Source organism: Colius striatus, chromosome 3 (genome assembly GCF_028858725.1).
Source record: "Colius striatus isolate bColStr4 chromosome 3, bColStr4.1.hap1, whole genome shotgun sequence".
Classification (NCBI taxonomy): domain Eukaryota; kingdom Metazoa; phylum Chordata; class Aves; order Coliiformes; family Coliidae; genus Colius; species Colius striatus.
Genome location: NC_084761.1, coordinates 1,773,006 through 1,797,310, shown reverse-complemented (window position 1 = coordinate 1,797,310; position 24,305 = coordinate 1,773,006). Strand labels below are relative to the sequence as shown.

General features: G+C 61.0%; 1 protein-coding gene across 1 annotated transcript in view; it reads left to right on the top strand.

Annotated features, from left to right (window-relative positions):
- The first annotated feature begins 661 nt into the window (after positions 1-661).
- The window catches only part of NTN3 (netrin 3), a 33,703-nt gene continuing 10,059 nt past the window's right edge, over positions 662-24,305 (top strand). The window contains exons 1-3 of the mRNA XM_061993268.1: positions 662-729; positions 12,569-13,564; positions 21,894-22,082. Of these exons, the coding sequence (XP_061849252.1) occupies positions 12,598-13,564; positions 21,894-22,082 (1,156 nt within the window). The 5' untranslated portion in view covers positions 662-729; positions 12,569-12,597. The remainder of the gene's footprint in view (positions 730-12,568; positions 13,565-21,893; positions 22,083-24,305) is intronic.

Here is a 24,305-nt window from a genome sequence, read left to right as displayed (position 1 = left end):
GCGGCGCTGGCAGCGCGGCGGCGGGCGGGCGGCGCGCACACGCACGCACACACCTCCCTGCATGTGATTAAATGGCTCGAAATCTGCTTCTGATTTCCTCGGGGAGGTGACTTTTCCCTTCTTTTCAACCCGGGATTTATTGGAGCCTTTTTACTCCGCTTCCAGGCAGCGGTCGGGGCTCAGTTTCTCCACTTCTTGTCCTTTTTTTTTCCCCTTTTTTTTCCTTTTCCTTTTTTTTTCCTCGGGTTCGTTGTTGGGGTTTTTTTCCCCTTTCCTCTCCTTTTCCTCCCCTCCGCCTCCTCCCTCGCTGCGTCCCGCAGCCGGAGCAGCCGCGGGCGGCGCGGCGGAGCGGGCGGGAGCACGGCCGGCTGCGGGCACAGCGCTGGGGACCCGCCCGCACCGCCGGCACCAGCGCTCCCGCTCCTCACTAGTTCTCCTTATTTTGCTCTCCTTTTTTTTTCCCCTCCCCTTCTCCGGCTCCCCGTCTCCCTTTCCCTGGCGATTTGTCACCGTCGCTTTGGGGTTTTTTCTCTTCTTTTTTATTTTTTTCCCTGGTTTTTTGGGCGTGTGTTGCGAGCGGCCGAGGCGAGGGGGAGCTGCCCCCCTCACCCCACCCCACCGCCCGCCCTGCTGCTGCTGCTGCTGCTGCTGCGGCGGCGGCTCCGGCTTCTCTCGCTGCTTGGACCCTGGAGCTGCCGCCCGGACCGATCCCGCTACCTGCCCGGCGCGGTAAGCTCCTGCTCCTGCTGCTCTCCCAACTTCCCAGCGGCCCCGGCCGAACAGCTCCCGCTCTCCTCCTCACCGCTCCCTCGCTCGTTGCCTTTTATTCCTCCCTCTCCCCCCCCCTCCCGCTCCATCCCCCCCCCCCCTCCTTTCCCTCCCGCCTCGCCCTCCCTTTATTTCCCTTTCCATCCTTTCACCGCCGAATGCGGGACGTCCCCGCCGGTACCGGCCACGGCCGAGCTCCGCTGCGGGCTCCGGGCAGCTCCATCCTCCGGGCTCCGGGCCGCTCCGTGCTCCGCCGCCGCCCGGCCCGGCCCGCAGCCCCCGCCCCGGGGGTGCTCAGCGCTGGACGAGCCCGGCGGTGCCGCGGGACCGGAGCGTCCCGGGGTGCTGAGCCCCGCAGCGGGGGGCTCTGTCAGGCCCTGCCTCCGATGCCAGCTCCGGTAGAGCGGGCACAGGGCACACACGTGCGCTGCCCTGTCCCGCAGCTCCCGCTGCTGGAGGCTTTTACCTGCTCTGCCGCCACAAAGCCGCCGGGCACCTGGGCAAGGGGGCTTCACCCTTGCCACCAGCCCAGGCTTCGGACCATGGCGGGGACCCCTCTGCAGTGCAGCTTCCCCCTGGAAATAGCTCAGCACCATCTGCGTCACGGTGCCAGCACCAGGCTGGGTGAGACCCCTGAGCATCCCCCAGCTCCCTGCCCCAGCCCACAGCCAGAGTAGGGGCTGGTGGATGCGGCCAGGGCGTGTGTGAGCAGGTGGTGGCACAGAGAAGAGAGAAACTGGGGCTTCCCTGGGTGGGTTCGCTTTTGCTTTTCCGTCTCGGAGCTGCCAAACCCTGGGCGTCCCTCCCACAGCTTCCCCAGCCCGCGGAGAGTGGGTGGATGGAAACACCTTCCTTGGGATAAGGAATAAGTGGCGTGATGGGGGACGCGGTGCTGAGCTGCCTGTGGCCTCGCTGGGCTCTCGCTGAGCAGGGTGAGTGAGGAAGCCCCCCGAGGGTAGGAGAAGGAGGTGGTCCCTGGATGCTCCTCTCTCGGGTGAGCTCACCTCATGACCATCCAGGGTGTAAGCCAGGCTGAGCATCCCTGCCTCTGTGCATGCTGTTTGACCTGTAGTCAGGCTCAGAGGATACTGAGCGTAGACCTGGACGTGCAAACCCGGGACAGCTGGAAATGACACGGGTTCCTCTTCCCCGGCCGAGTTTGCTGTTGCCATCTCTCAAAGGCAGGAGCTCCCTGGAACCGGTGCAGCAGGGATGTGGCTTGAGGCGTTGGGATGGATGGAGGGCAATTTCCTTCCCTTTTTTCCTCCTGCAATATCCCGTGTATAAAACAGAGGGAGCTGCTGTGCTTTCCTGACCACCTGGTTGGGGTGAGCTGCTGAGGGGGCAAGAGGTCCAGCCATCCAAGCACAGGGTCCTGTTGGGGGTCCTTTCCTCCTCTACCTGCACGTGGAAGGAGGAGAGCATGGGGTCCCTGCAGACAAGGGGGCAGGTGTAACGCTGGGCTGGGAAGGACAGGAGGTGAGTCTGCAGCTTGGGGAAGAAAGAAGCCAGGCCTAGGGATGCATGCATGTGGCAGCCTGAGGCGAGGAGCCTGCCAGAGGTCCAAGCTGCTGGAGCTGAGGAGCCTTCCAGCTGCTCCCTGGGCACCAGGACGTGTCTCCAGGCTGGACCAGCTGCAGCTGAGCTCCCACCTTGGGTGGCAGCTGGCAGAGGCGAGGGGCTGAGCTGAGAGCCGAGCGTGGGCGCAGACCTCGGGGCACGTGCTGCGGCGGCTTCTCCTTCCTCCAGCCGTGCCCACGGGTGTCTGCAGCACCTCTGCCTCCTGTTTCCCCCACCCTCTTAGTCAGGCTTTGCTCCATAAGGAAGCAATTACTTTGTGCCCCCCCCTCCCCTCCCCTCGCCCCTCCCTGAGCCTGCGCAGGCCACTCGCTCCCCGTATGGAAACGCGACACATTTTCCATGCTCCGCTTCGCCCCGGGATGTGTGAGAACGAACGTGACGGCCTCTTCCAAGGGCTGCAAGGCTTGGCTGGCAAACCCCAGCCAACAACAGGCTGGGTGACACCAGGGGCATGAAATATCAGAGCACTAGCTGGGGTAAGGGAAGGGGGAGAGAGAAGGAGGGGGGAGATGTCAAAGTGCAGCGTGTTTCCGGCGCCGTCCTCTGCCCGATGTGAGGGATCTTTCAAAGGCAGCCAAATGTTGTCATCTCTGAATACCACTTTAAATATTCATCCAGGCTTGGGGTGGTTGTGTTTTTTTGGTGTGTGTGTGTGTGTGTGTTGGGGGTTTTTTTTCCTCTCTCAACATCTGTGCCTGGCATGTTGTGAAAAGGCAACAAGGGCCGTTATGGAAACCAGATCACTTGATTCCCATATGGAGTGCAAAGGGGCCTTGAGGACTTCTGGGCCAGGACTGTGTGAGTCCCCTCAATCTGCTGGGAGCAGCGGGAGGAGAAGCCTCTGCAAGCCTGAGGGATGCTCGTGGGAGCACGCTGTGGAGCACACCAAGGGCTCCAGGGAGCTGAGGTGGGATTTGGGTTGGGTAAATCAATGAGTGGAGCGGTAGTTCCCTTCTTTATTAACACCCACTACTCATTGATTTACCCAAATCCCACCTCAGCTCCCTGAAGCCCTTGGTGTGCTCCACAGCGTGCTCCCACGAGCATCCCTCGGGCTTGCAGAGGCTTCTGCAAGGCTTTCTGCTGCTGCAAGGCCAGAGGCTCCAGTTGCCTCCTTCAGCTGTGTTGGGAGCATGAGGAGATCTCCAGCTTGCACTGGCTAGGAGACACAACAGTGTGAATTCAGCCCTATAGCATGGGGGTGATACTGTGCTTAAATCTTCCCTCCAGCTCTCCCCAAGGCTGTGTGGAGCTGAGGGGCTCAGCAGGACCCTCACACCGCCTGTTGCTCCCTCCTTGCCACGCTCAATGAGTTACCCAAACAGCTGAGCAGGGATGCAGCCCAGCATCCAGGCTTTGACAGCTCTGTGCACATGGCTGGGTTAGGCTGGGGACTCTGCTTTGTGGTGGATTTCTTCTCCAGTTGGGATTGGGGTGGGGTTTTTTTTTCCCCCCCTGCTTGTTTTCGATAACCCAGGGAAATCTGGGCTCTGTTCCTGCCTTTTGTAACGTCAGGCTGCAGCTAATTCAAGCCAGGCCAGATTCTGACCACAGGTATGCCAGTGTCAATTGGAATGGAGCCTCTTACGTCTTGGTTTGGCCCAATCTGAATGGAGTTACTTCTGGCTGATGCCAAAGGGGCTGAGGTCAGAATCTGGCCCATCCTTTCCTGCATGCAGGGTAATTTGTATGCGTCTCCTGGCACTGCTGGGGGATTGGATGGCTTGTGTAATGCTGGCTCTGCCTTGCCAGAGTGCATTGCAATATCCACAGCCCGGAGTGCCTGCTGCAGGAAGGAGCTGCCTTGGAATTGCCCACGTGAGCTGCCCATCCTTAGGGGCTGAAAGCCCGAGGGGGCCGTGTCTGGAAGCTTCTGATATTTAAACATCAGCAAGGAGAGGAGGGAGCTCGTAAAGAGAAGGAAGGCATCTCCTCGGTGCCATTAGCCACGTCCCAAGTGGGCACTGGCTGCTCCATTAGCAGCGGGGAAGGCGATTAGCGCTGCCCACCGCATCCCTCCGGCCACTCCCCCTCCCTCCCTCCCTCCCGGGGAAAGCCGAGCCCGGCCCCGGCACTTGAGCTGCGTGGGGGTTTTTCATTTAGCTTTAAATACTTCTCGCTTGTGTGAGGTGGGTTTTTTTGTCCCGGCAGCACATGGAATGGTTTCTCCATGGCTGGAGCAGTTTGGTCCTGAAGCGTTCTGCCTGTCAGGTGGGTGATGCTGGCATTGCTGGTGAGGGGTGGATTGGGACTGGTGCCCACAGCTGGTACGCTGGGACCCTGGTAGCTCCCTGAGATGGGTCTTGTTCATAGGGCTGGGGTAAATCTGCAGGGGGTTGCTCCTGCAGTGTGTGTGGCAAGGGAGCAGGGATGGCCTCGGTAGAAAGGGCACATGAGGAGGTGGCAAGGTGCAAAGTCCATTAACAGATACATCTTGGTAAAGGGACTGGCTCTGCTCCTTTGTGCCCAGTTACAACTTCTCTGAGCACATCATTCCTCTGCTGCTTTGGGTCCCCTCTTGTCCCTCCAGTGCTCTGTTCCTGGGAAGCATCTGAGCTGCCTCTGGGCTTCCCTGGGGATGCTACAGCTGGAGGGTGAGCCCTGCTCAGCCGTCAGCCCTGTCTGTGCTAGGGCTTGGATTCGTTGATCTCAAAGGTTTCTTCCAACCACAATGATTCTGTGATTCTTTGGCTCTAGTTGCTGGATCCTCTCAACTCCTCAGACCCCGTGGTCCTTGCCTGGGGTTCTCTCCTGCTGCTCCATGGCTGGGCTGTGCATGTGCATGGGCTGGGGAGTGTTTTGGTGTGCATGGATGGTTCCATGGTTGCCCTGTCTTGGCACTCAGGACCTCATCCCTGTGCAGTGTGCTTATAGAATCATTATGGGTGGAAAAGCCCTTGGAGCTGCTGCAGTCCCAGCCCTGCCCTCACCCTGCCCAGCCCAGCACTGACCCACAGCCCTCAGCACCTCAGCTCCACGCCTTTGGGATCCCTCCAGGTCTGGGCACTCCCCCAGCTCCCTGGGCAGCCTGGCACAGGGGCTCACACCCCTCTCAGGGAAACAGTTCTGCCTCAGCTCCAGCCTCAGCCTCCCCTGGGGCAGCTGCAGCCCATTTACTCCTGTCTCATTCATTACTGAGAAGAGACTGCACCTTGTAGGGACCAGGCATTCCCATCTCAACAGCTCCAAGTAAATCCTCATGCCTTCTTTGGATGACATGAACACCCCACTCACTCTGCTGCCCTGGCCTGGGGAAGAAATCCATCCCACTGCCCCGTGCCAGTGACATCAGAGAGGACACAGGGAGCTACAGAGGTCACAGGCAGGAGGGAAGCATCACTTCCCTGCCATCCCTCAGGGCTTTCCCCTTCACCTCCCAGGACATCCTGGCTGCTTGGCTTTAACCTTCACCTGCCCTCTAAACCCACGGCTTTTGGTGTCAGGGTTGCAGCAGCCGTCAGAGCAGTTCTCAGGCTGCTCACGCCTTCCCCCTCTGCCTTAATTAGAGAAGGCTGCTCCTGTGCCGCAGAGGTCCTGGGATCAAATCTGGCTAATAACCTCCTTCCCTCCCCGCCCCGTGTTGTTCCACTTAATCCTGTAATTACCTCTGCAAAGCTGCTGCTGCCCGAGTCTGCCGGGTGCTGACCCTGAGGCTGCTGTAGGCACCAGCAGCCGTGCTGGGGGAAGTTTGCTCTCTTTGCCCCAGCTCACCTGCTGCATTTGCCTCAGGCATTCACAGAATCACAGCATCATCTGGGCTGGAAAAGCCCTTGGAGCTGCTGCAGTGCCAGCCCTGCCCTCACCCTGCCCAGCCCAGCACTGACCCACAGCCCTCAGCACCTCAGCCCCACGCCTTTGGGATCCCTCCAGGGCTGGGCACTCCCCCAGCTCCCTGGGCAGCCTGGCACAGGGGCTGACACCCCTCTCAGGGAAACAGTTGTGCCTCAGCTCCAGCCTCAGCCTCCCCTGGGGCAGCTGCAGCCCATTGCCTCTGGTCCTGTCATTGCTGCCTGGGGAGCAGAGCCCGACCCCCAGCTCCCTGCAGCCTCCTGGCAGGGAGTGTCAGAGAGTGCTGCTGGCTGCCCTCAGGCTCCTCTTCTCCAGGCTCAGCACCCCCATTCCCTCAGCCCCTCCCCAGCACCCTTGTGCTCCAGCCCCTTCCCCAGCTCTGTGCCCAGCTCTGGCCACGCTGCAGCCCCTCAGTGTCCCTGTGGCAGTGAGTGAGGGGCCCAGCACTGACACAGCCCTGGAGCTGCAGCCTCCCCAGCTGCCCAGCACAGGGGCACAATCCCTGGCCAGTTTTGGGCCATGAGCAGCCAGCCCATGGCTCAGCATCAGGATACCCAGAGCTCTGGCTGTGCATCTGCACCCGGGCAGGGGAACCCACAGCGAGCTGGAGCATTGCCCTGCCCATGCCCCTGCGAGCCGGGGAAGCTGTGCCGGCTGCCTGGGGCAGTGTGCTGCTGCGGGGAGGAGGGGGGTGTGTGGAGGCGTTGGATGTGGTAGCTAATTTGGGAGGGGAGGGGGGGGGAATTGTTTCAACACTTGCGAAGCGCTACGGCAGCGTGACTTCCTTCCAAACCGCAGGGCTGTTTGCATTCCCCGGGGAAGGGGGGAGGAGGGAGGAAATCACCCACCTCAAAAATGCTGCTGGGGAGGAGCCGGAGAGCGGCCGCTTCCTCGGGAAGGGTTGAGCCCGGCCACAGCCACCCGAGAGCCTCGCTGGGACCCCCGGCGGGATGCCAGCCCTGGGAGGTGTGCACCCTCCTCGGGCCTCATCCAGGCGGGTGCTGGGCTGGATTTAGCGCTCAGAGGCTCGTCCCCGTTTCTTTCAGCTCAGTCAGCAGCATCTCCGTTTGATCTGAACCGCCGAAGGTGGGGGGGAGTGGGAATAGGGGGACAGATGGGGGGGAGTGGAGGTGGAGAGACTCCCCGCTCCCACCCCAGGCCTCTCTGGCAGCTTGCCGGCAGTCCCGGGGTCACGCTGAATATGCATAAAAGGGAGCAGATTGCAGCTGAGCCTCCTGTGCTGTCCCCTCCGGAGGGGCGGCTCGCGGAGACCACCGGCCCCGGCTGCCTTTCAGCGGGATAATGGGGTGAGCGGAGCGCGGAGCGTGCGGTGCCTGTGTGTGGTCTGCAGCACGGGAATGGTTTCCAGGCATGCTCTTGCCTCTGCTAGAGCCGATGCAGCCCCACAGGCTGCTCCCCGGCAAGGAGCACAGACTCCTCCACACACACACACACACACACACACACACACTCAGAAGTTGGGGGTTATGGGCTGGGGTGGCTGGTGCGAGGGACAGTTTCCCATGGGGGTGGGAGGGTGGGTGGGTGGGCAGGAGGTGCTTGTGCCCACCACCCATGTGCCCTAAAAGCAGCAGTAACCCCAGGCTGGGCTCCTTGCCCTCCTGCTCATGACACCTTCACTTCCAGGCTCTTTTCCATGGGTACTGGTGCTGTCTCTCACCCCTGGGCAGGGGCTTCCCTGGACCTTCCTGGCTTCCCAAACAGGGAGTTAAAGGGTAGGTGGCACACAAGTGTGACCTTGTTCCTGCCCCCTCATTGCCACAAAAGCAGAGAGAAGCTGGTGGGGGGAGGAGACTCCTCCTTGCTGGGGTGAGAAAGTAGGTGCCTTGTTGCATACGCCTTGAGGCTCCTGGATGCAGCTGCTGAGGCATCCTCCTCTCTCCTCCCAGGGCAGGGGTCCCTTCTCTTTCCTGCTGGTGCAGAGGTCCCTTCTCTCTCCTCCTGGTGCAGGGTACCCCTCTCTCTCCTCCCAGGGCAGGGGTCCTTTCTCTTTCTTCCTGGTGCAGGGATCCCTCCTCTCTCCTCCCAGGGCAGGGATCCCTTCTCTTTCCTCCTGGTGCAGGGATCCCTTCTCTTTCCTCCTGATGCAGAGGTCCCTTCTCTCTCCTCCTGGTGCAGGGTACCCCTCTCCTCCCAGGGCAGGGGTCCTTTCTCTTTCCTCGTGGTGCAGGGTTCCCTTCTCTCTCCTCCCAGTCCAGGGGTCCCTTCTCTCTCCTCCTGGTGCAGGAGCCCCTCCTGTCTCCTCACAGTCCAGGGGTCAAGGGGTCCCTTCTCTTTCCTCCCAGGGCAGGGATCCCTTCTCTTTCCTCCTGGTGCAGGGATCCCTTCTCTTTCCACCTGATGCAGAGGTCCCTTCTCTCTCCTCCTGGTGCAGGGTACCCCTCTCCTCCCAGGGCAGGGGTCCTTTCTCTTTCCTGCTGGTGCAGGGTTCCCTTCTCTCTCCTCCCAGTCCAGGGGTCCCTTCTCTTTCCTCCTGATGCAGAGGTCCCTTCTCTCTCCTCCCAGTCCAGGGGTCCCTTCCTCTCCTCCCAGGGCAGGGGTCCTCTCTCTTTCCTCCTGGTGCAGGAGTCCCTCCTGTCTCCTCACAGTCCAGGGGTCAAGGGGCCCTTCTCTTTCCTCCCAGGGCAGGGGTCTCTTCTCCCTCCTCCTGATGCAGGGGTCCCTTCTCTTTCCTCCTGGTGCAGGGGTCCTTTCTCTTTCCTCCCAGCGCAGGGGTCCCTTCTCTTTTCTCATGGTGCAGGGGTCCCTCCTCTCTCCCAGTGCAGGGGTGTTCCCGCGGGGCTGTCCGCAGGCTGTGTGCGGGGTGGGAGGTGGCGGGGGCTGTGCGGGGCTGGGGGCTGCTCCCTGGTGCGTGCAGCGGGGTCCGGCAGCAGCTCGGGAGCGGAGGCGCTGCGCTGACCTCCGCAGCAATGTGCGTGCTCGGCTCTGAGAGGCCGTTGCGGAGGGTCCGTCGGCGTTTCGCAGCCGCCGTGCTGGGGCTGTGAGCACAAGACCCTGCCCGCGGGCTGGCAGAGGCTCTGCCTCGCTGCCCGGCATCAGCCTGGGGCTGATCCCGTCGGGATTGCGGGGGTTTAACCCCACGGAGCCCGGTGTGATGCGTGCAGCGCGGGGTGATGCTCTTCGCCACCCGGTCCTTGCCGCTCCCGCAGCCCTCCCCCCGCACACCACGCTCCTCGAGTAGGGGCTTCTCAGTGCTCCGGGTGCAATCCTTCCCCCTGCTGCCTGCGGCTGCCCGGCCAGCGAGCCCTGGGTGATGTGTCCCCGAAGGCTCTGCAGGAGCTGGGAGCCGCCAGAGACCACCAAGGCAGCCGCCGGTTTGCAGCAGCCATCATCTCCTTTTCCATCAGCAGAGGATTAATCAGTGAGGGAACAGCCCGGAGGTGGCAAAGCCAGGGGGGAGATGCCCGGGGATGGGCTGAGAGCCCCTCTGAACTCTCCCCTGGATGGGGCAGGGCGCTGGCTGCCCGGCTGAGCAGGGCTGGGGAGGGAGGGAGGAGCTTCCCCCCATTAGCCGTTTGGCAGCTCCAGGTGAGGTGGTTTTCTTCCACAGCCCTGGCTCCTTTTTGTTTGTTTGTTTAGGTTGGTTTTCTTCAAGAAGGAAGGAAAGAAAGCATCAGAAAAGAACCTCCCAGCTGCCCATCCCCTGCCAGGCTCTGAACAGGCAGCTGGATGGGCAAGGAGGAGTGCTGGGGCTGTGGATGGGGAGCAGAGCATCTGATGTGCTGGGTTGTGCTTTGGTAGAGGCCAGAGAGCTCAGTTTGGTGACTGGGGAGGGCAGTGCTCTGCAGGGCCACTCCAGCCAGACTCAGGAGATGGCAAGGCTGATGGCATCCCCCCAGCCAGGCAGCTCAGGGGCGACCAGCAGCTGCAGTGCTCAGGGCTGTTGTGCAGTGAATTCATGAGCTGTGGCCACTCACAGCGTGTTAAGGATGGGGCACAGCTGATCTGCAGCTTGTGGGATGCTCCTGCTGCAGCCAGAGCTGTTGGAAGGGGATGGCACCTCCAGACCAGATGGTCCCTGTGGCCAGTTCTGGGCACCCCAGTTCAAGAGAGACAGGGAAGTGCTGCAGAGAGGCCAGTGCAGGGACACCAAGGTGCTGAGGGGATGGAACATGTGTGTGAGGAGGAAAGGCTGCAGCCCTGGGGCTGTTCAGCCTGGAGAAGAGAAGCCTGAGCTCAGGGAGACCTTGGTGATCACCCTGCTGAGCTCCTGCCTGTTGCAAAGTGTCCTCACAAGGTGAAATGAACCCTGCTGATCATTTCTCACATGCTGGCAGGAGCTGTTTTGTTTGCAGCTACTGTCAGAGCTGAAAGGTCTCCACAGCTCTTCCTGCCACAGATGCTTGGCAGCCGTGCACTGACAGGGGTCTGAGCTGTGCCTGACAGCCAGGGATGCTGGCAGGCCTCAACAGTCCTGTCACCTTTGAGACAGTTTAGGCAGGACTCTGATTGCAATCTCCTCCTCCCACAGCTCAGCCCCTTTTGCCATTTCACAGACCCACAGAATCCTTTGGGTTGTTAAAGCCCTTGGAGCTGCTGCAGTCCCAGCCCTGCCCTCACCCTGCCCAGCCCAGCACTGACCCACAGCCCTCAGCACCTCAGCCCCACGCCTCTGGGATCCCTCCAGGGCTGGGCACTGCCCCAGCTCCCTGGGCAGCCTGGCACAGGGGCTGACACCCCTCTCAGGGAAACAGTTGTGCCTCAGCTCCAGCCTCAGCCTCCCCTGGGGCAGCTCCATTGCCTCTTGTCCTGTCATTCCTGACTGGGGAGAAGATGCTGAGGAGTTTCCTGTGGTGTTTCACTCCTGCTCATGGGGTGGGGATGGGTTGGTGTGGATAAAGCAGCACAAAGCAATTGCTCTGCTTGCCCTGCTCCCAGGATGCTGCAGCAGTAGGTGTGGGGTGGGAAGGTGGGAACAGGTTGAGAGCCAGCCATGGAGGTGATCCCTATCCCTTCCCAGCCTTGGGGGGTGATCCCCAGCTCTTGCAAGCCTTGGGGGATGATCCCCATCCCTTACCAGCCATGGAGGAGATCCTCATCCCTTGCCAGCCTTGAGGGGTGATCCCTATCCCTTGCCAGCCTTGGAGGGTGATGCCCATCTCTTGCCAGCCATGGAGATCCCCATCCCTTGCCAGCCTTGGGGAGTGATGCCCATCCCTTGCGAGCCATGGAGGAGATCTCCATCCCTTGCCAGCCTTGAAGGGTCATGCCTATTCCTTGCCAGCTGTGGGAGTGATCACCATCCCTTGCCAGCCATGGGAGTTAACCCCCATCCCTTGCCAGCCTTGAGGGGTGATCCCCATCCCTTGCCAGCCTTGAGGGGTGATGCCTATCCCTTACCAGCCACGGAGGAGATCCCCATCCCTTGCCAGCCTTGAGGGGTGATGCCCATCCCTTGCCAGCTGTGGAGGTGATCACCATCCCTTGCCAGCCATGGGGTGATCCCCAGCTCTTGCAAGCCTTGGGGGATGATCCCCATTCCTTGTCATCCATGGGGGTGATCTCCATCCCTTACCAGTCATGGGGGTGATGCTACATCCCTTGCCAGCCTTGAGGGGTGATGCCCCATCCCTTACCAGCCATGGAGGAGATCCCCATCCCTTGCCAGCCTTGAGGGGTGATCCCTATCCCTTGCCAGCCTTGGGGGGTGATGCCCCATCCCTTGCCAGCCTTGAGGGGTGATGCTCCATCCCTTGCCAACCTTGAGGGGTGATCCCTATCCCTTGCCAACCTTGGGGGGTGATGCCCATCCCTTGCCAGCCTTGAGGGATGATGCCCATCCCTTGCCAGCCGTAGGGGGTGATGCCCATCCCTTGCCAGCCTTGAGGGATGATGCCCATCCCTTGCCAGCCGTAGGGGGTGATGCCCATCCCTTGCCAGCCGTGGGGGGTGATGCCCATCCCTTGCCAGCCTTGGGGGAGGATGCCCATCCCTTGCCAGCCTTGAGAGGTGATGCCCATCCCTTGCCAGCCATGGGAGGTGATCCCTATCCCTTGCCAGCCTTGGGGGGTGATCCCCATCCCTTGCCAGCCTTGAGGGGTGATCCCTATCCCTTGCCAGCCTTGGGGGGTGATGCCCCATCCCTTGCCAGCCTTGAGGGGTGATGCTCCATCCCTTGCCAACCTTGAGGGGTGATCCCTATCCCTTGCCAACCTTGGGGGGTGATGCCCATCCCTTGCCAGCCTTGAGGGATGATGCCCATCCCTTGCCAGCCGTAGGGGGTGATGCCCATCCCTTGCCAGCCTTGAGGGGTGATGCCCATCCCTTGCCAACCTTGGGGGGTGATGCCCATCCCTTGCCAGCCGTAGGGGGTGATGCCCATCCCTTGCCAGCCGTGGGGGGTGATGCCCATCCCTTGCCATCCTCCCTGCAGCGCAGCCGCCATTCTCTCCCTTTGCTCTCACCCCAGGGAGGAGCCGTTTCCCTCTCCCCGGGAGGATGGAGGTGCCGCAGCTCCTGCGCCTACTCCTGGCCGCAGCCGTGCTGTGCCTCTCGCAGGCAGTGAACCCCTTCGTGGCTCAGCAGACCCCGCCAGACCCTTGCTACGACGACAACGGCGCTCCCCGCCGCTGCATCCCCGAGTTCGTCAACGCCGCGTTCGGCAAGGCCGTGCAGGCGTCCAGCACCTGCGGGAAGCCGCCGTCGCGGCACTGCGACGCCTCGGACCCGCGCCGTGCGCACCCTCCCGCCTACCTCACCGACCTCAACACCGCCTCCAACATGACGTGCTGGCGCTCCGAGACCTTCCACCACTCCCCACACAACGTCACCCTCACGCTGTCCCTCGGGAAGAAGTTCGAGGTGGTTTATGTGAGCCTCCAGTTCTGCTCGCCCAGACCCGAGTCCACGGCCATCCTCAAGTCCATGGACTACGGCAAGACCTGGGTGCCCTACCAGTATTATTCCTCCCAGTGCAGGAAGATCTACGGCAAACCCAGCAAAGCCACGGTCACCAAGCAGAACGAGCAGGAGGCTCTGTGCACCGACGGGCTCACCGAGCTGTACCCGCTCACCGGCGGGCTCATCGCTTTCAGCACCTTGGACGGGCGGCCGTCGGCTCAGGACTTTGACGGCAGCCCCGTGCTGCAGGATTGGGTGACGGCCACCGATATCCGCGTGGTCTTCAGCCGCCCTCACCTCTACCGGGACTTGGGAGGCCGTGAGGCCGCGGAGGATGAAGGGGGCACGGGCTCCAGCCCTTACTATTACTCTGTAGGGGAGCTGCAGGTCGGCGGGCGCTGCAAATGCAACGGGCACGCTGCCCGCTGCGTGAAGGACAAGGAGCAGAAGCTGGTGTGTGACTGCAAGCACAACACGGAAGGGCCCGAGTGTGACCGCTGCAAACCCTTCCACTACGACCGGCCCTGGCAGAGGGCCACTGCCCGTGAGGCCAACGAGTGCCTGGGTAAGTGGAGTTTGATGGACTGGGGGCTGAAAACCTCACAGAGTGGGGGGTTGGGGGGAGGAGGTGATGGGGAGGTGCTGGAGTCCCTGGAGGTATGGAAAGGATGCAGGGGTGCTGGGGGATAGGGGTTAGTGATGGGCTTGGCAGGGTGAGGGGAGGGGTTGGACTGGATGAGCTTAAAGGTCTTTTCCAACCTTAATCATAGACTCTGGCAGGGGTTGGAAGGGACCTTTAGAGCTCATCCAGTCCAGCCCCCCTGCAGAAGCAGGTCTCACCTAGGTCAGGTCACACAGGAACGTGTCCAGGTGGGATTTGAAGAGCTCCAAAGGAAGGAGACTCCACAGCCTCCCTGGGCAGCCTGGGCCAGTGATTCTGTGGGTGCTGAGGTGATGGGATGGGGTGTGCTCATCCAGAGGTGCTGGGGAGCATCCCCCTTGCTGGAGGGCTGGGAAAGGCTCAAGCTTATTGCCCTATCTCTGCTGCTGGTGCCTTCCAGGAGCTGCAGTGGTTTGGCTGTGAGCACAAGAGGCAATGGGCTGCAGCTGCCCCAGGGGAGGCTGAGGCTGGAGCTGAGGCACAACTGTTTCCCTGAGAGGGGTGTCAGCCCCTGTGCCAGGCTGCCCAGGGAGCTGGGGGAGTGCCCAGCCCTGGAGGGATCCCAAAGGCATGGGGCTGAGGTGCTGAGGGCTGTGGGTCAGTGCTGGGCTGGGCAGGGTGAGGGCAGGGCTGGGACTGCAGCAGCTCCCGGGGCTTTAACAACCACAATGATTCTATGAAAGCACCAAAACCCTCTGGAAAATCACCAGTGTCTCCCAGCTGGTCAGCAAACCTCAGTGCAGGATGCTCAGCTGGGAGGGTTCTCCTTGGGCAGCAAACCCAGTGTCCCCGTGCTGGGAGGGAGGATGGTGGCAGTGCCCTGTGAGATGGGCTCTGGGGCAGGGAGCAGGCAACAAAACCTGGCAGAGATGAAGGAAACACTTGAAATACCCCAATCCCACATCTTATCCTTCCCAGTCAGTTGGGGGGTGTTCTCTGCATGGGGATTTTAGCACCTCTGTCCCTGCCAAGGTTTGCACGAGTTCAAACTCTTGTGATCAAAGTGAAACACTTGCAAAACATGAGAGAGACATCTCTCAGCTGTCCCACTCATGGATCTGTGTGGGGTTTTGGTGGAGCTCTTTGCTTTTTGTCCTGATTTGAGCTGGGCTTGGGGGATGCCAGAGCTCTGTGAAGGTCTGGGGGAGGGAGGAACAAGTCTCTCTCTCCTCCTGGACCAGAGCCCAGGCCCAGGGGGTGGCGGGAGGATGGAGACGAGGGAAAGCTGTACCATTAATCAGGCTCTGGAAGGCTCAGTGGATGTGCCAGAGGTCAGGGGGACTTGTTAGGATTTGTGATCGATGTCTTGTTGAGATCCCAGCTGTCAGCTCCAATGTGTGTATATATATGTTACAGCAGGTTTCATCTAAGAAGGGACTAAAAAGGCACGGAGCTGAAAGCAAGTGTTGGAGCTGATGCTTGAAAGCACCTCGTGGCCTGTGGGAATGTGTCAGCCCTTGTGATTTCCCACTTGCCTCAGAAAGATGAGTTTTGGAGCAAAAGCTCAGGAAGAGACCTCTCAGCCTTGTACCCTGCACCCACAGCTGCTGCAGGCTGAGCCCTGCAGCTCAGAGAGATCAGGCAAGGGAGGGCTCTGGCTGGTGGCTGAACCCCTGGAAACCCCCTGGGACAGAAGAAAGACCCCAACCTGGCAGCTGTGGCAGATCACACTGTGGCTGCCTCACTGCAGGGAAAGCCCAGTGCCAGCTGACTGCAGGGTCAGGGGGCTGCAGCACCCCAAAAGTGGGTCTGGATGGAGCCAGGGGGCTGGTGGAGCTTGAAGTGGTGTTGGGATGTCAGCACCTGGCTCTGTGTTCCCCAGTGCCCTGCATGGGGGTCTGTGTCCCTCCAGGACAGGGGGGGCTCTGCCTGCTCCCAGCATGGGGACAGGCTGATGTCCTGCCCCATGTCACAGTGTGGGGACAGGGAATCAGAGGATCACACAACCATTTGGGTTGGAAACAGCAGTGTGATGGCAGCAGAGGCAGCTCTGCCAGCACAAAAGGGGTTAAACCAGAGGATGCTTATTTGGGGAGCCTCTGCAGACCTGTCCATCTCATCCCTGGCAGGGTGAGGGGTGAGGGTACTGCTCTGCAGGGCCATGCTCCTGAGCATCCCTGTCCCCAGCCACATCACCCCTTTGGCACATGGGGCTGCCAAGATCAAGGCAGGAGAGCAGAGGCATCAGGGGCACAGCAGAGCCCTTCCATCTCCCCTCCTGACAAGCCCCATGCACAAAGAGCTTTCCCTGAGCTGTGTGTGAAAGGGGTTTCCCCTGTTGATTCTCTCCTCTCCCTTTCCCCCATCGGGCTTTGTGGCCTCTCTGAAGGGATCTGAAAGAGCTCCTCCATCACCCGCCTTCGAAGGGGCTTAGTGGCTCAAAGCTGGATTAGCTCCCCCAGCCTTCCCCTCTGTGCCTTTCAACAATGACATCTCCCCAGCCAGCAGGAACAGACGCAGCAATTAGCACCAATTAAAAGGAGAGGCCGCCCGGGAAGTTCCCTTTGCTCAGCCCCGGGGCCAAGGGGCTTCGGGACTGTCCCGAGGCTGGACGTGGGTGATGCTGACTCGTGGTGGCTGGAGAGGGCTGAGGAGGAGGAGGGTGGGTGGATGCAGGAGTTTGGCAGCCCAGTGCCAGCTGAGTGCAGGGCTGGGAGGCTGCAACAACCCAAAAGTGGATCTGGATGGAGCCAGGGGGCTGCTGGAGCTTGAAGTGGTGTTGGGATGTCAGCTCCTGGCTCTGTGTTCCCCAGAGCCCTGCACGGGGGTCTGTGTCCCTCCAGGGCAGGGGGGGCTCTGCCTGCTCCCAGCATGGGGACAGGCTGATGTCCTGCCCCATGTCACAGTGTGGGGACAGGGAATCACAGAATCATTTGGGTTGTTAAAGCCCCTGAAGCTGCTGCAGTCCCAGCCCTGCCCTCACCCTGCCCAGCCCAGCACTGACCCACAGCCCTCAGCACCTCAGCCCCACGCCTTTGGGATCCCTCCAGGGCTGGGCACTCCCCCAGCTCCCTGGGCAGCCTGGCACAGGGGCTGACACCCCTCTCAGGGAAACAGTTGTGCCTCAGCTCCAGCCTCAGCCTCCCCTGGGGCAGCTGCAGCCCATTGCCTCTTGTCCTGTCATTGCTGCCTGGGGAGCAGAGCCCGACCCCCAGCTCCCTGCAGCCTCCTGGCAGGGAGTGTCAGAGAGTGCTGCTGGCTGCCCTCAGCCTCCTCTTCATCTCCTTCATCCACCCCCACAGCTGGAGGTGAGGACACAAAGCAGAAGGTGAACCAGCCCAGTGAGGTCTGAGCATCACTGTGGCTGCCACGGCATCTGCAGGAGCAGCCCCTGCTGTGGTGTTACAGGGGTCTGTGTTGCCTTGGGCAAGCACTTTCAGGGATGGTGACTGTGGCTTTGCCACATTGCTGCCTTGGCAAGAGGACACAGTACCAGCTGCATGCTGCAGTGAGAGAGCAGTGCCCGTGGGCCACAGACACTGAGACCTCTCCTGACACCCCCAAGGGGTTGCATGTCCCACGAGGACTTTGCCCTGCCAATACTGGGCTGCTCTGCAAACCCTGCTCTGTGCCCTGGCCAAAACAGGGGAAAGGGAAGGGCAGGAGGGGGACAAACATCCCCCCTCCGTGTGTCCTCCCCGCAGCTTTTAGCCCGGGTCGGGCTCAGTGAAGGATAATCCCCAGCTGATGGGAGCAGGATGCCGAAATCCTCAGCACCCCTCCCTGCGATGCATCAGCTTTATTCTTGCCGCCTCCCTCCTCCTCCTCCTCCTCCTCCTCCTCCTCCTCCTCCTCCTCCTCCTGCCCCTGCGGCTGCCGGCACAGTGCCTGTCCCTAAAACACCCGGCCAGGGGAACAGGGCAGGGGGATTAACACGAGGCAGCGGCTGGAAATAACGGCTGCAGTCGCTGCTGATGCGGGAGCCCTTGTTCCCTTTGTGGCCACCGCGGCGGGAGCGCTCCCGGAGCACGGGGATAAAGCCCCGGGGCTCGCTTTGATGCCGCAGGGCAGGGGCTGAGCTCCTGGGAAGAGTCCTGCTCCCTGCACTGCGGGTTGGGGCAGCACGTTGGGGATGCTGGTGCCTGAAAACACCGAGCCCCGGAGTGCTGGTGGGTGTTAGAGGATCTCATGGGCTTCCCATGGCCTCTGCTCCTTCCTGTAAGTCATGGTGGGGGTGGGAAGGGTCCTGCAGAGATGCTCCAGCAGCTTCCCCTGGCTCAGGGGGCACAGGAACGTGTCCAGCTGGGGTTGGAAACCTCCTGAGCAGGAGCCTCCACACCCTCCCTGGGCAGCCTGGGCCAGGGCTCCCTCCCCTCAGCACCAAAGGAGCTTCTCCTCCTGTGCCAGGGGAACTGTTTGTGTACCAGCTGATGTCCATCACCCCTTGTCCTGTCCCTGGGCACCACAGAGCAGTGTCCCCCATCCTGCTGACACCCACCCTTTAGGGACTGAGCAGCACTGCTGAGGTGCCCCTGAGCTCAGGCTTCTCTTCTCCAGGCTGAACAGCCCCAGGGCTGCAGCCTTTCCTCCTCAAACACATGTTCCATCCCCTCAGCACCTTGGTTGTTTTCTTTCCCGACTCTCAGCACTTCCCATGCAAAAAATAACCTGCCAGTGACCCTGCAGCGAGCTGCCCTGAGCTGTTTCACTCCCTGGAGCAGGAGCCGTGCTGCTGCTGCCCTGCTGATGGTCGCATCTGTGGCCCCTTCCCTCGCAGCCACGATCCTTCCCCGGGGAGAGCAGAGAGCAGCAGTTTGGGGTCGGTGATGGCTTTGTGGGGGTGGGCCAGCCGGCAGCATCCCCGTGCCCGGGCTTTACTCCCCGCGGGGCTCAGCATCCCGGCAGATCTGGGGCTCGGGGAGCGCTGGGGACCAGCCACCGCGGGGGCTCCTCTGAGCATCCCGAGTCCTGCTCCTCCCGGCACGGCGCTGGGGCGGCTCAGCCTTGTCCTTCCACCCCTGTTCTGGGCTCGCAGCCGCCCGGAGCTGTGTTCTCCGCTTCTTCAGCTCGTGGGTGGGAGAGGGGCGAGCCCGGGCTGGGTGTGCGGACACCTCTGCGGTGCGGATGGGCAGGGCCGGGGCGCTCGGTTCGCGGCCCCGGGGCGGAGGCGCAGCCCCGGCCGGGCTCTTCTCCAGCTCAAGCACGGGCGGAGTTCGAAGCCTCTGCGGGTTGGCAGCAGCGGCGGCCGCTCTAAGGTTTCGCTGAGCCGGCTGCCTTCGCTAATCGTTCCCAGGGAAGTCTGTAAGGGCGGCGAGCCCCTCCTTGCAGCGTCTGTGCCCCGCAGCCCATCCCGTGCCGGGGGTCCCTGCCCCAAAGCCCCCCCTCGGGCTCCTCCATCCGCAGCATCCCAGAGGAGAGGGAGGGTTTTTGGGGGGGCCCAGGGCCTCAGACACCGTGAAAAGGGAGACAGAAGGTTGCTCCACTGCAAGGTGTCGACGTTTAATTAGTGTATTATTGCAAATGATTAGATCTTGTGATTGTTTAATTGATCATATGATTGGTTAATTGGGCATACTGTAAGAGGGCGGAAGCGAGCTACCACATAATTAGCCCCAAACTGTGCAATTAAAGTCTTATTAATACCCCAAACAGCAGGGAACATTCAGGCCTTTAATTAGTGATTAACGGGAGACAGGCAGAGCTTGCAAACGAGCCGGCGCTGGGGAACGGGGCGGGTGTTTAGCTGGGTAAGAGGGGCGGACCCGGCTGTCCCCATTAGCACCGGCTGCCTGTGCTGGGGAGGGATGGGATGGTCTGGTTACATCACATCACATCACACGTGCTGCTGTGCCCCTGTCCCCGGGCAGGGACCAGCCACCCACCCCCCCGCGTGACCATCTCCAGCCCCATCCCTGGGTCAAGCCTCCAGGGTTGTGCTGCAGTCCCGCCTCAGCTCCTTTGCTGACACACAGCCTGGCACAGAGCAGGCAGGAGGGATCATACAGGGTAGCAAAAGGAGGTTTCTCCCACCAAAGCAGCTCCTGGGAGGATGTGCAGCACGTTCCCACGGGAGGGGGATGATGGGGACGTGCCATGGGGAGGGCTGGGGATGGGGTTGCCCCTAAGAGGTCCTCAGCCAGTTACTCTCTCACCAATTAAACTGGAGACAGAGGGACCTGTGCTGAGGGTGGAGAATCATTTACCTGACCTTTCTCCTCCGCTGCCCATCACCTCCCCTCTGGGCTGCTGTCTCCTTCCCTGCCCCTGAGGGTGCCAAGGGCTCACAGGGGTGGCCCTGAGTATAGAATCCCAGCATGGGGGGGTTGGAAGAGACTTCCAGAGCTGCCCCAGCCCATGCTAAAGCAGGTTCCCCTGGCTCAGGGGGCACAGGAATGTGTCCAGGTGGGGTTGGAAACCTCCTGAGAAGGAGCCTCCACACCCTCCCTGTGCAGCCTGGGCCAGGGCTCCCTCCCCTCAGCACCAAACCAGATTCTCCTCCTATTCCAGTGGAACTATTTGTGTCCCAGCTGATGTCCATCACCCCTAGTCTGTGCATTCCCAGCAGGACACTAAAAGCTGCCTTTTGGGGTGACCCAGCTGCCTTTCAGTGAGACAAAGGAATAACGAGGCCCCTCTGTTCCCCCACATGTTTCCCCTGAGCTGAGCAGCACAAACCAACCTGGCTTGTCCTTGTCCCATCATCTGGTGACTGCAGGAGCAACCTGGATCTCAGGGCAGCTCAGCACATCTCTCCTGGCCCTGGCAGAGCCTTGGCTGAGCAGCAGCATCCCCAGCTGCCTGGGCCCCTGGGCTGTATTTGCTGCTTTCCCACCCAGCTCTGAGCCCTGTGTCAGAATTTGCCTCAAAAGCCCCTGTTTCTGCACCAGCACCAGGGACTAAAAAAGAGCCTGAAGGACACAAGCCTCAGAGGCAGCTCCTGCCATGCTGGAGTGTTCCAGTGCTGCCTGCCATGTGATTCTTAAGCTAATCTCATGGGGAGCTCCAGGGGGGTGATGGGGGTGAGATTTGAGCACAGAGCCCGGCACCAACCTCTCCTTCACCAGATTAAACCTCTGAAAAGGCTCTTGTGTAGGTTTGGTTTAGTGCTGTGGTTCTCTCCAGCTTTCTTCCCCCATCATCTCAGAGGCTGGAGAGATGAGAAGGGTGAAGGGAGTGTTTGATCTGTGTGGGCTGAAGCTGGGGCTTGAAGGGGAGGCAACTTCCCAGGCTGGCTAAGCCAGGCCTAAGCAGTTAAATCTGGGCTGACACGTTAATGAATTTCACAGTATGCCTGGAAAAACTCTCACCCAACCTGGATTTATCAGCAGGGGGAGGAGGGGGCCATGTTTTGCCCAAGGAAATCTTGTTCCCATTATCTGGGGAAGGGGCTGGAGCACAAGGGGCTGGGGAGGGGCTGAGGGAATGGGGGTGCTGAGCCTGGAGAAGAGGAGGCTGAGGGCAGCCAGCAGCACTCTCTGACACTCCCTGCCAGGAGGCTGCAGGGAGCTGGGGGTCAGGCTCTGCTCCCCAGGCAGCAATGACAGGACAAGAGGCAATGGGCTGCAGCTGCCCCAGGGGAGGCTGAGGCTGGAGCTGAGGCACAACTGTTTCCCTGAGAGGGGTGTCAGCCCCTGTGCCAGGCTGCCCAGGGAGCTGGGGGAGTGCCCAGCCCTGGAGGGATCCCAAAGGCGTGGGGCTGAGGTGCTGAGGGCTGTGGGTCAGTGCTGGGCTGGGCAGGGTGAGGGCAGGGCTGGGACTGCAGCAGCTTCAGGGGCTTTTCCACCCCAAATGACTCTGTGATGCTGTGATGTGTGCTGGCATGCTCATGTGCCCATGTCTGTGTGTGCACATGTGTGTGTGGTGCACTCCTGAGTCGACTGTGAGCTGCTCTGTGTGCATGTGGGTATCAGTGGAAGGATTTGGAGCTGTGCTCTCACACTCCCCAGCACCAAGGCTTGGTCCTGCCAAAGGCTGAGTATGCCCTGTCTCTGGGAAAGGTGACAGCAGGGCTGCAAGTGCCCAGCAGACAGTTCCAGAGCCCTGGCTGCACTCCTGCACCCCACACTCCATTGCTCTCAGCCCATCATACCCTTTCTCCATCAGCCTGACCCCCAGCACCAGCCCCACGGGGCAGCGGATGCAGCACATCTTGGATGGCACATTGTGCCCAGCCCTGCCCATCACTCCCCCAGCCCCCCACAGCAACCCAGGCCACTGGGGCGACTCCAACCCACCAGGGGAGCTTCCCCAGTCCCCAGCTCCATGCCTCACCTTCCTCCCTTTCCCTTCACAGCCTGTAACTGCAACCTGCACGCCCGGCGCTGCCGCTTCAACATGGAGCTGTACAAGCTGTCGGGCAGGAAGAGCGGCGGCGTGTGCCTCAACTGCCGGCACAACACAGCGGGCAGGCACTGCCACTACTGCAAGGAGGGCTTCTACAGGGACCTCAGCAAGGCCATCACTGACAGAAAGGCCTGCAAAGGTGAGCTGGGGCATCTTCATGTGGCCACCATGGGTGTTGTCGTCTCTCTTGGTCGCTTTGCTCGTCCCTCCCGGTAGCCTCCGTTGGATCTGGTCACAGTTGGCACCACAAGGGACATCACTTTGAGCACAGCATCTCCTCAAGGGGCATGGGGGATGATGGGCAGGGAGCCAGCAGGGTCCCAGGAGCCTCATCTCTCCCAGGAGGGTGCTGGTATGGCTGTAGTTACAGTCTCAGCAATTGGTGTTTGCAGAGATGCTGGGCAGGTGCTGGGGGATGTGTGTGCCTGAAGCCCATGTGTGATGCTGACATTGGCTGGGGCTATAGACACCCCAAACTGCCCTCTGACAGCCCAAGGGACATCATTTTGAGCACAGCATCTACTTGAGGGGCAAGGGGGTGATGGGCAGGGAGCCAGCAGGGTCCCAGGAGCCTCATCCATCCCAGCAGGGTCCTGGTGTGAGCTCAGTATGGTCTCAGCAGTTGGTGTTTGCAGAGATGCTGGGCAGGTGCTGGAGAAGGAGCCTGTGTGTGATGCTGACATTGGCATCACAGACACACTTGGAAACATTCCAGCTGCCCTCTGACAGCCCAAGGGACATCACTTTGAGCACTTAGCATCCTGGGTGGCACAGTATCCTGACACAGCATTCTGGGTGGCACAGCATCCTGGTACAGCATCCTGGCACAGCACCCTGGCACAGTATCCTGGGTGGCACAGCATCCTGGGTGGCACAGCATCCTGGTACAGCATCCTGGCACAGCACCCTGGGTGGCACAGCATCCTGGGTGGCACAGCATCCTGGCACAGCACCCTGGGTGGCACAGCACCTTGGGTGGCATCTAGAGCTGGTGGGAAGATGCAGCCAGGGCTGATGTGCTGTGCAGGAGAAGCAGCAGTGAGCGATGCTCAGGCTGTGGCAGAGCAGAGGAGCTGGTGCTACAGCAGATTTCTCCCTCACAGACAAACCTCCCTCTGTCCCTCCCCTGCTTGTCCCAGTGCCAAGCCAGGGCAGGTCTGTGCCAGCCCTTCTGGAGGGCTGGCAGGGTTTGCCCGTGGTTTGGAAGCTCTGCAAAGGTTCAGCCCAGCCAGATGAACATGTGCACAAGGGCTGTCCCCTGCCACGGTGCATATGTTGTGCTGTGGCTCTTGTGAGCCAATCCCTGGCTCTGCCTCAGGGAACCAAGCTCATAATAAACCCCCTGATGCTTCTGCTCCTTTGGCTGCTCCTCCTGCAGTAAAGCTGAGAGGGCTTCCACCCCATTCTGGTACTTACCCAGTGGTGGATCCCTTGAGATTGGGAGCCCCATGGAGCAGGAGCATTGCCCAGGAGCCTCCTTGGCCCATGGTGCTGCCAGAGAGAGGGAAACACACAAAGAGAAGGGACAAGACTCTTTGAGCTTGGTTTTGCCTGTCCCTACAGCTCAGGTATCTGCAGTCCCACAAGAGGAAAAAGAAAGGGAAGGAAAAGCAGGGCTCATGGCAGCAAAGAGCAGGCATGGAGCAAGCTGCTCTGAGCTCAGGGCTGGGGCTTGGGACAAAGGTGGTGCAGGGCAGAAGCTGAGCATCCCAGCAAAGGCACTGGGAGCAAAGCTCATTTCAGCTTCAGGAGGAAAAATCCTGTCCCAGAGGCCAGGAACTAATGTGTTGTTTTAAACAAACCCCAATGCATGAAATATCACAGAGTCCTTTGGGTTGGCAAAGCCCTTGGAGCTGGTGCAGTCCCAGCCCTGCCCTCACCCTGCCCAGCCCAGCACTGACTCACAGCCCTCAGCACCTCAGCTCCACGCCTTTGGGGTCCCTCCAGGGCTGGGCACTGCCCCAGCTCCCTGGGCAGCCTGGCACAGGGGCTCACACCCCTCTCAGGGAAACAGTTGTGCCTCAGCTCCAGCCTCAGCCTCCCCTGGGGCAGCTGCAGCCCATTGCCTCTTGTCCTGTCATTGCTGCCTGGGGAGCAGAGCCTGACCCCCAGCTCCCTGCAGCCTCCTGGCAGGGAGTGTCAGAGAGTGCTGCTGGCTGCCCTCAGCCTCCTCTTCTCCAGGCTCAGCACCCCCATTCCCTCAGCCCCTCCCCAGCCCCTTGTGCTCCAGCCCCTTCCCCAGCCCCTCAGTGTCCCTGTGGCAGTGAGTGAGGGGCCCAGCACTGACACAGCCCTGGAGCTGCAGCCTCCCATACAAGCTCCAGGATTAACTCAGTGGTAGTAATTGCAAAGTCAGATAATG